Here is a 10,747-nt window from a genome sequence, read left to right on the forward strand (position 1 = left end):
CCGCGCAACCCGCAACCGGCAGGTAGGAGCGGCGCCCAGGACGCGGAGGCGGCTGGGGCGCGGGGGCTGGGCGTTCTGGGATCCCGGCCGGTCCCGCGCGGGCTCCGTACCCACCTGCGCCGCGCGTCCGAGTTTCCCCAACTTCCCTGAGCGGATCGGGTGCGCGCGGTGGCCGCGGCCGTGAGAGGAGCAGGGCGGAAGAGCGCGGGCTCCGAGGGCGAGGCCGCAGAGCCCCGCCTGCCTCTCGGTCCGGACTCAGCCCCCCACCCCGCGCCCCAGCCCCCGGAGCGGGCTGCTGCGCAGCCGGCCCCCCGGGGAGCCCCAAAACCCACCCCTCGGCCCCTCAGCGCCGCCCCTCGGCGGCCACCGTCGCCAGCGCGGGGACTCCTGGAAACAGGTAGCCCGGGCTGCGCAGACGGGTCTCCCGCAAGTTTTCTTTCCTGCCGCAGCAGGTCACTTGTGCAACCGACGCCCGAATCGTTGACCAGCCGGGCGCTGGAGGACCCCTTTAAAACGCGTCCCTGCCTGGCCCGGGCGTGGGAACGTAGTTTCAAGAGGCAGCACAACCTGTTCAGTGTAACTAACGTTCGAGGACAGAATTACTGGTTGAGATACAAGGTTAACTTTAAATGGAAATTTTATTAGCGGAGAAAGGATCGTGATTCATTTAAGCAGCTCCCCACCTGTCTGTTTCTCCAAAGCGCAGGGGGCCTTTGGGTTGCTGCGCAGAGGAGCACGCAGGCCACCTCTTCTCCGGAGCAGAGCGCAGCGTCGCCTCTCTGGCCGGCCGGCCGGGGCTGCCGCCTTCCGAGCTGGTCTGGATGAAGTAGCCCGTGGCCTCAGGCCCGGCCACCATGGCTTTCCACGTGGAGGGGCTGGTCGCCATCGTCCTGTTCTACCTGCTCATCCTGCTGGTGGGCATTTGGGCTGCCTGGAGGACCAAGAACAGCGGCAGCACCGAGGAGCGCAGCGAGGCCATCATCGTGGGCGGCCGCGACATCGGGCTGCTGGTGGGTGGCTTCACCATGACAGGTGGGTCCCCGCCCTGCTTCTCCGAGCCTGGCAGGCCTTGCTCCTTGTCCCGAGGAATTCTTCAGGTTCCCTTTTGATAAGTTTCCATATAGCTGCAGAAAGAAAATGTTTTCCTTGGGTAGTACTTGAACAACATGGTCTGATAGTCATTGGGCCAGATTTCGGGGAGGAAAGGGCAGGCTGCCCCCCAGGTGGGAACAGAAGAACAGGGTGGAGGGGGGCACAGGCCTGGCCCTTCCCCGCCGGGTGCCCTCCCAGGTGCATCCTGAGCTCTCTGGCGGCCACCAGCTGGTGATGATTTGTCCCACATCACTGTATTCAGGGACGATGCAGTTCCAGATGGATGGATTCCCTATTCCAAAGTGATTTTCCCACTTGATAACTGCTTTCCTTACCGGAAGCCCCTCCACAGTGCTAAAGCACGGTTTGTACTAACCTTGCACCTTGCAGGAAGGAGAAAGGCAGGGCATGCCACTGTGGGGCTCCTCCCTGACCACCCCTCACTGTTGAGGGGCAGGCTGCTTTCTTCCACTCTGCGAGGGGCTGTGAGGATGGGTGGTGTTATATTTGTCTTGGCCACTGGAAATGCTTAAGAAAAACAACATCTTTCATACGATTTGTTACATGTATGAGTACCACCTTTCTGTCTGGTCCTAGTAGGTACTTAGACATTAGCAATACAGTCCACATTGAGTGGACCGTTAGGAAAGCATCCCACTGCAAACCGTATGCAGGCCAAGTTGTGTTTCACCTCGGAGGTGCCATTCACGGGTGATTTACCCTGTGCTTCAAAATATTCACCAAACCAGGGCAGGAAGACAGCATCTGCGTTCCAGAAAGCCTGCTGGCCACCGCCGTCTGCACTGGGGTGGGGACTGGAGTGGAGCGCACCTTTCAGGCAGGCACAGTTTGTTGGATGCCTCGCTGACCGCACAGAGACTAGTGTGGCATGCCGAGACAGGGCTCTGGGGTCACGTGCAGAGCCACGAGGTTAGAAGGGGCCGGAGCCATGTGGACTCAGGGCTCCCAGCAGCACGGCCTGGCCTCTGTAGGCTTGTTTAGGGGATGCTTTGCTTGTGGGCTGCTGCCTATCAAAGTGCTTTACTCTTTGCAAATTATTATAACATTCTATTGCTCTAGCTTAAGATTCTACTTAATAGAATAATAATGTTTGGGAATTTGTCCTTTTATCATATAGGAGGATTTTTTCAACCAAAATATATTCTTAAAGTACATAGAAAATATTTGGAAGCTGTTTCTGATTAAGTGTCTAGCACACTTGAAAGCTTTTTCTTTTTCAAAATTCTTAAGAACTTCAGTCAAAGCATTCATGCATTTTAAGTCTGACTCATACTATTTAAGCTTTATTAGGTAAATTTGCTTGTCTAGATTTTAGAAGGACTAGGGATGAACAATGTGTATCCCTTTGGAATGCACAGGATTTCAGTTTGTGTCCTCACCCGCGATTTGGTGCAAAACTCAGACGAGAGGGCCGACGCAGCACAGAAAGGACCCAGCAAGGCCAGCTGCAGCTCTTTGTTCAATCACAATGAGGAGCCAGCCTCGCATGTGAGGTACAACGGCACGACCCTCCAGGCGCCAGCGCTCCTTCTAGACTAGGGACAGACAGTGTGCAGTGAAGGGTGCGCCTCCAGAGCGCTGCTGCAGACGCGCCACCATCCAGCTAGCCCTGAGCAGGTGGCAGCCCCGCCCAGCCGAGCCCCAGCTAACCCTGCTGCTCTTGCGGGCCGCGCTTCCTGCGCTTATGCCCAGGGTGCCTGGCTAGCCCTGCTGCTCTTGCGGGCCGCGCTTCCTGCGCTCACGCCCAGGGTGCCCGGCTGGCCCTGCTGCTCCTGCGGGCCGCGCTTCCTGCGCTCACGCCCAGGGTGCCCGGCTGGCCCTGCTGCTCCTGCAGGGCCGCACCTCCTGCGCTCACGCCCAGGGTGCCCGGCTGGCCCTGCTGCTCCTGCAGGGCCGCGCCTCCTGCGCTCATGCCCAGGATGCCTAGGGCGGGAAGGGCGCTCAACCCAGCAGGGCTGAGACAAGGAGAAGGCCAGGTCCCCTCCATGTTAGCACCCCGTGTGAGGGCCCATCACGAGGGCCAGCTCTGCTGCTCGCGTACGCGTCCACTTCAGGGGTCAGCGTAGAAGCGCACATTTAAATGGCTTAAAATCACTGTGCAGAGAACTTTTCAAGTCAAACATTTAATAAGTGATGTTAACCTCGCAACACAGCCTCTTCTTGGCTTCCTCCTGGATTCTGAAGCTCGATATATTCTAGCTTGATCATCACAAAATGATCACCTTGGATTGGACGAGCTCTACACACACTGTCTTTGCTTTATGCTCTGTGAGATTTTAGAGGGCTCTGCGGCCTGAGCTGTATTCTCAGCGGGATCATACTGCTCAGAATCCAGTCTCACGTCTGGTAAGCCTCTTTCCAGCCTCTGACCATCAGACCTTTACTTAAATTCTATGTTGATGTCATTTTTAGTATTGCACTATATTCTGAAAAGACCACATATATTCTGTGCATATTTTCAGTGCTCCGTTTATCTAGGTTTCCAGCACGTGTCCAATCTTAGGTTGCTTTCTGAGCAGAAACAGTGGCCTGGACGTACTCTCTCGGATTTCTTGATCTCCCTTCTAGCTAGTATGCTATAGTTTGTGTAGCTAAATACATTTATGCCAAGTTTTATGTATCTAAAAAACATGTATTTCTTAGTATTGCCTGTGAAATACTGAACACTACATGAAAAACCCAGATTGAGGGACTGCGAGGGTTGTGCCATCCGCACTGCGTTGTCCTGAGTGCTGGCCGCAGCCCGAGTGTGGCCCGGGCAGAGCGAGAGGACAGAGGTCACTGGAATGCGCCACGGACACGTGGGAGTGGGGCCTGTCTCCCCCCCTTCACCCTCAGTACAGCCCACTGTGGTCATGGTCAGACTTGCCATAGCCAGTGTTGTCAGAGCAGGAGAAGATACTAATGAAAACCACACGCGCACACACACACGTGGGCACAAACTTGTACACACTTTTAGTTGGGATCTGCATAAGACTGTCAGTGCCCTGCAGACAGAAGGGCCTTGAACTGCAGGCGCTAGCCCTGCCTCGTGGTGGAGAGGGCTGTAGAAGTCTGCCCCCTGGGGTCTCACAGCGCATGCTCTCCATAGCTTCTCCACAAAGAGAAGCTGGTGGCTGGACACGTTTGAACAACACGGGGCAGCATGTTCTAGCAGACACTGCTAGAAGGTGTTAAATTCTCTACAAAAGCCTTTCAGAAACATAAGGAGAAATAATTAAATTGAGGTAAATAATATAACTTACTTAATTCATTCGAACGTTTTCATTTCATTTCATTTGAACGTCTGCATTGTGACCCGTCACCCTCTCACTCACTCCAGGGTGTCTGCCCTTGTGGCCCCAGATTCTCTCGTGCACACGTGCTCCCTCCAGTTCTCCCGCTGCCTTTGTTTGGCTGCTCCCGTCTCTTCCTGGAGCCCCCATGAGTGCCCCGGGCCTGGACAGCCACCCTACAGGAGCTCCTGGCCACACGAGGCCAGTGGCCACTGTGCCGGGAAGCGGGGTCCTGGAGTGACTGATAAGACAGCGGCTCCCCTCCCCCCCTCTATTGCAGCCACCTGGGTTGGAGGCGGGTACATCAACGGAACAGCAGAGGCAGTATACGTGCCGGACCACGGCCTTGCATGGGCCCAGGCGCCCATCGGATATGCGCTTAGTCTGGTTGTAGGTAAGTGGAAGTTCGTCCTCAGTGCCTCGCTCCCTGCAACGGGGTGGGCGGGAGTGGCCGTCACAAGCTGAACCGTGTCAGTACCTGTTGTTCAGAAATGTCTCCCAAACTCCTAAGCGACTGGTGCCAGGAGCTGGTGCTCAGCGGAGCGCTTCCGTCTCCTGGCTGTGGAATATGTAGAACGTCGTGCGATCCCGTGACCCGCAGAGCAGCAACCTTCTACATAATGGTGCTCTATTCCTTCCAAAACGAGGGTGGGTATATTATTGAAATGAACCAACCTGCTTATACCTGAGTTTCTTTTTGTAAGGCAAACTAACTGTGAAAAATATTATGTAAGCCTTTAACAGAGAACTCTTCCCTTTTCACTCCAAGCACTTGTGTTGGGTGTAGTACTTAGTCAGACTGTCCCAGTGCTGTGCTCAGGGCCTCTTGGACTCGTCGTGAGCCTCCTGTCTCAGCCTCCCCAAGCTCCGGGGGCTGGTACCAGGGATCGAACATGGGTCTTTGCGCTTGCCAGGCAGTCGCTTAAACCACTGTGCTATCGTCCTGGCCCTTGCTCCGTGCCTCTTGGTAAGCACCAGCCCTCTCCACTGCTTCCAATACAGGTGATTCGCTTACGCTGGCAGTGGAAACCTAGAGCTTTCAGTGACATGAACAGGCCGCATGTCGTAGGTTCGCCAGCAGTGATTAAGCTGCCTAATTACCCACCAGACAAATGCAATAGTAAATGCACTAAGGAATTGATAGTAGGTTGTGCTATTTTTTCTTGGTGCTGTAGCTGCAGTACATTACAGATTGACTCCTCCATTTGGATAGATATTCTTAGGAATTCAATTCCCGGGCTGAGCAGATAGCTTGGTGGTCTAAGGGCCTGCCTGGCAAGGCCAGGGACCCAGGTTCAATCCCTGGTACCACATGCCATGCTGGGCACCATGCTGGCCACAGAAACTGGGCATGGTGGTACACGCCTATAATCCCAGCATTGGTGAGGCTGAGACAGGAGGGTCACTGTGAGTCTGATCTGCATAGCAAGACCCTGTATCAAAGGAAGGAGGGGTGGGGCCGGGGAGATGGCTCAGTGGAATAAGCACTTCCCTGGCAAGCGCAAGAGCCTGAGATCAATCCCTGGTTCTGCCAAAAAAAAAGGGAGGGAGGAAGGAAGGAGGGAGCGAGAAGAAAAAAAAAAAAAAAAAAAAAAAAGGAAGGAAGGAGGGAAGGAGAAGGGAAAGGGAAAGGGAAAGGAAATGGAAAGAAAGAAATCATTTCCCAGGAGAAATGATGACATCGGGAGAAGTGGGCAGAGATTGTTACACGGTGCGCGTCAATCTTCACGTGTTTGTTTCTTCCAGGTGGTCTGTTTTTTGCCAAGCCTATGCGCTCCAAGGGCTATGTGACCATGCTGGACCCATTTCAGCAGATCTACGGGAAGCGCATGGGCGGCCTCCTGTTCATCCCGGCACTCATGGGAGAAATGTTCTGGGCTGCAGCGATTTTCTCTGCCTTAGGTAACGACCTGCGAAGCATTGCCCCATCTATACCTCCAGTTCCCTGAACATCAGACACGCAAACTTCCTTCCTGCTCTTACAGCTGTGTCCTTAGCTGTGTTTACAGTGGTAAAATCTTACCAGGAAGCTCCACCTGGACTGCACTGCGGCCACAGAGGCTAAGTCTGGGCTGACCTGCACTCGCTTTGTGCTTAGATCAAATCGGCAGGGTGCTAGTCACAGTCCAAAGACCAGGAGTTGCTTTTTTAAGTCAGGATTTCGAGCAAAGCATCATTAATTAAGCAAAACTGAAGAGTGCAGTTTGTTTTCAAAGCTAGCGTCCTTGCCCAAGTGTTAGGGAAATGTCCTGGTGCTGGACAAGTTTAAGTCACGGTGCTATACCTGCCTTTCTTCGCACAGTAGGAGTGCGTAAGTGCCCCGAGAACTGCTTAGCGTTCCCTGAATTTCCTCCTAACACCTGCTTTGTTAACTGATATTTTAAAGCTTCCACAAAATGACCTAAACTCAAAGCCCAGTATAACGGACATTTTAAGAGCATTCATATTTCTAAGGATAAAATATAAAACCTGTCTACTTAAAACCAAATAGAGAACCAAGCATGAGTCCCAACAGTAATAGGACTGTCACCAACACTGCTGACCCGAGAGGCAAACCACGCACCCAAAAGCGCCTAGCTCGAGCTGCTTCAGGACCCTGACTGGAAAGTGCACTGCGCTGTTTGGCAGTGCCGGTGTTGAGCGAGGTAGTGTGTGTCCCTGCGGCAGGGCTAATGTCGTACTCACTGCAGGCCGCAGCACCGGAGCTTCTCTTCTCCTGCAGTAGAATCTGAAGGAGGCGGGGAGGTGGCTGCCACCTGAGGCCACTGCTGAGGCTCCCTGCCTGGCTGAGGGAGGCAGAAGCAGGCCTAGTCCTGCAGCTCATTGCATTCCGACCACATCCAGCTGCTCCCCCGGCTCTTCCCCCAGCCCACCCTTCTGCTGCCCGCCCTCCACCTGCCCAGGCCAGGCCTCCCGGGATTAGTGTGGTCACACTGGTGTCCTCTGCTGCTCTGTGCTCCGCTGTCAGCTGCGCTCTTCCTCCTCAGTCTTCTCTCCTCTGTCCCCTTCCTGCAGAAAGGCAAACTCTAAGGGAGCCTGCAGTGATCTGGGCCTTGGTCCTCTCCTGCCAGCACACATCCGCTGTCTTCCTGCTCCGGAGCTGTAGCATTCTCCTGCCCCCAGGTTCCCCCCCCAGTGGACCCCTCTCCCCTCTGCCCTCCCTCAGTCTGGCACTTGCCTTGGGGTCCCGGCAGGAGCACCCCAAAATGGCCAGAAGCATGCACTGTGGTCGCCCAGCCTCCTGCCGCTCTGCTTTCACTAGCTGTGTCCCTGTCACTTTGCACATGGCCTGCTTATGTATGCTGTGTCCAATCTTCTGTCCTGCGCTGTGTGTAACAAGGGTCTTGAAGGCAGGATTTGTTTGGTTAGCAGTTACAGTCCTCCACACAAAGTGAATGAATGAATGAATCTTTCAAAAAAGCAAAAAGAACACCCCTCCCCCTGTGTCTCCCATTTCACCACTGAGTCCTGCACACGTTAAGGGCTCTGAAAGCTGGGCACAGACTCTTCAGGGTGTGAATAAGAAGCGGGACCGCAGTCCTGAGAAGACTCGGGCCAGCCCTGGCTTCTCAGATCACTCACAGCATGTAGCAAGGCAGCGTCCAGGGCTCTGTGGCCCGCGCCCTGCCACTCCTTCACGGGCAGGGGTCCTGAGCAGGCTGAGGACCCCAACTCCAGACCACTCGCCCTCAGGTTATTTTCCGTTATTTTTGCAAACAAATGCAGCTGCGTTGAGGGGACTGGAGCAGACATAAGCCGGGAGGAGCTTCCCTCCTGCTGGACAGCCCAGGCTGTGGGCTTGTCCTCTGGAGCCATTGCCATCTTGGTGGCCTCTGAACATTGGGAAGCCTTGTGGCTTACACGTCCCCCAGTCTCCCATGTAACCTAACATCATTTTCCTGGTCTCAGATGTAAAAGCAAAGTGATTTGGGTGGAGAAGAAGATAATTCGGTGGCTACAGAACAGTGAATGCCGCCCATCCCTGGTGCCAGGCAGCGGCTGTGCCCCTGTAACCACCTGCATTCTGAGGGGGAGGCAGTAGGCGTTCACTTCCCAGTGACCTCAGCACCAGAAAATCTGGGGTTTGAGAACAAACCACCTGCTGAGGTATCAGAGAAGCAGTGGGCTCGTACCTGTACCTGACAGGATAGACTGTTGGCTCTGACTCAGTAAAATCACCTGATGTAACAGAGCTGGGAGAAGAGCACTAACGGGCCAGCGTTTCTGAAGTGTTTGGTAAGTGTGAGCCGCAGTAGCTGACACTTGGCTTCAGTTGGTTTGCGTACGTGCATCTGTGCGTGTGCTTCACAACACACGCGTAAAGGTGGGACAGTCCCCCTCCCCCTTGCTCCCCCTCCCTCCCTCGACACCTCCCTTCCCTCCCCCTCTTATTCCCCCTCCCTTTGGGTGGAGAAGATAATTCAGTGGCTACAGAACAGTGAATGCTGCCCATCCCTGGTGCCAGGCACCTCCCTCCCCCCTCCCCCTCTCTTGTTCCCCCTCCCTCCCCCTCCCCTCCCCCTCCCCTTCCTCCCTCTCTCCTTCTGTCCCTCTCTCCCTTGTTCCCTCCCTCTCTCTCCCTTTCGTCTCTCTTCTCCATACTCACAGGTACTCACATATATCTAAAAATCATGATTTGTTTGAAATCTAGGCTCTGGAAAGCCATGTGCATTTTTAATTATTTATATTTTCTTCAAAATTAATAGCTGGACTTAATTCATGGTCACAAAAAATAACTTGGGTTACTTTTTCAATAATCTTATTGAGAAACAGCAATGAGACAGTTTCAAAATCAATTAGTAAGACAGTTTCAATAATTAATACATTGTGTATTGCTGTCTTCACAGTGGTTATTCATAGTACAAGATGCAGACAGGATAGCCTGTCCAAACACTATTAGTACGAATCTTCTCATTGAATTAAGACAAAGTAGGTGTGTATCCATCCTAACTATTTTGAGTATACAGGTACAGAATGGCTACTTAAGAATAGCCGTGTGTCAGAGCCGCTGTCCCCCTGCCAGTGTGCATGGTTCTGAGACACGGGAGAAGCCTTTTGGTGACTGGAACAGACCCTTACTGAAAGTAGTAACTGCAGGCTAGGTGAGTGTCCAGGCTCAGGTTTCAGGTGTGGCCAGCTGCATACCAGTGCTGGGAGAACAGCCCCGCGCAGGCTTCGGCCGCAGGCGTTTCCCATCTTCTTTTGAGTCGCCCTGTTGGGAGCTGGTGTGGCAGCCCTCCCCCCTGCTCTGTCTGGTCTGCAGCCCCGGCCACCCCCCAGCCCCTGGGCAGGCCAGGCGCTCACTTGCCTTGACCCAGGAGCCCTTCTCGCGGCCTCCCCACCTTCAGCCTCACGCGGCCCACCCTCTCCCCACGGCCCATGGAGTCCTGAGACGTTAGGGGCAGCGTGCGCTGTGCAGGGCTGGGGATCAAACCCAAGGTCTTTGTGCTGCTCTGCATCCCAGTGGTGACCTTGGCCTGGACCCCAGCACTGCGGGAGGCGGAGGCAGGAGGACTGTGCGGGTGTCCGCCTGCTGAGCAGGTGACCCGCAGCAGGCACGGGCTTCTCTGCAGGAGCCACAAGCAGGCTGCCTGGCACGCACGGATGGCATCTCCTGGCATTTCACAGGAATGTGGACTTGGACTTCTAACGGCTCCAGTTAAGGGGTTTCTTTTTATCAATTTTAGTGTATTTATTTTCATATTTGCATAAGTAGACTAGTATTTCACAGAACAGGAGAGTTAATTTTATTTTACTCACTAAAATCTATGTAACTATTCAAAAAGTACTTTAGAAGAAAATTCAGCTTGCTCTCTGTGGCAACAGAGAGGGCAGTGGCTTTTCCAGGGTCTGTGGCAGGGCTGACCAGACTGCCTTCTTCTGTCGCTGAATTCTCGCTCCTGATGGGACTGTAGCCTGGTGCTGTCACAGGGTCAGAGAACTACAGCAGGCAAGAATGGTGACGAGTTCCACTTGAATTTCCAGCCCAAGGGTCTCGGGCTAGAAGCAACCTGTAAAATGTCTGGACGCAGCAAGGATCCGAGGCCACGGAATCCAGGCGGCCCGTTTCCTTTGGCTGTCCCGCAGCTTACCTGCCTTTCTGCTTTTCAACTGGCCTTTATTCAAGAGGGTAAACTTGCTTTATTACTGCAGACAGAGCACAGGGACACTTTGTGTTGCTCTCGTACACGGAAAGCCCCTGGCTCATGCTGAGCTCAGCCTTGGCTGCCTTTGAGCAGGTGAACCCAACACTGATGCTGTCTGGAGCCTGAGCCCACATCAGTGAGCACAGGAGGGAGAGCTTTTGAGGCCACAGCAAGTCCTGAGGCCACGGCGAGTCCTGAGGCCACGGCGAGTCC

The 10,747-nt window shown here is 54.2% G+C and overlaps 1 protein-coding gene across 1 annotated transcript in view; it reads left to right on the forward strand.

The window, feature by feature from the left end:
• The first annotated feature begins 854 nt into the window (after window positions 1-854).
• Slc5a7 (solute carrier family 5 member 7) overlaps window positions 855-10,747 on the forward strand; it is a 24,611-nt gene continuing 14,718 nt past the window's right edge. Inside the window, exons 1-3 of the mRNA XM_004633210.2 lie at window positions 855-1,032; window positions 4,669-4,782; window positions 6,135-6,290. Of these exons, the coding sequence (XP_004633267.1) occupies window positions 855-1,032; window positions 4,669-4,782; window positions 6,135-6,290 (448 nt within the window). The remainder of the gene's footprint in view (window positions 1,033-4,668; window positions 4,783-6,134; window positions 6,291-10,747) is intronic.

Source organism: Octodon degus, unplaced genomic scaffold (genome assembly GCF_000260255.1).
Source record: "Octodon degus isolate 3935 unplaced genomic scaffold, OctDeg1.0 scaffold00052, whole genome shotgun sequence".
Classification (NCBI taxonomy): Eukaryota; Metazoa; Chordata; class Mammalia; order Rodentia; family Octodontidae; genus Octodon; species Octodon degus.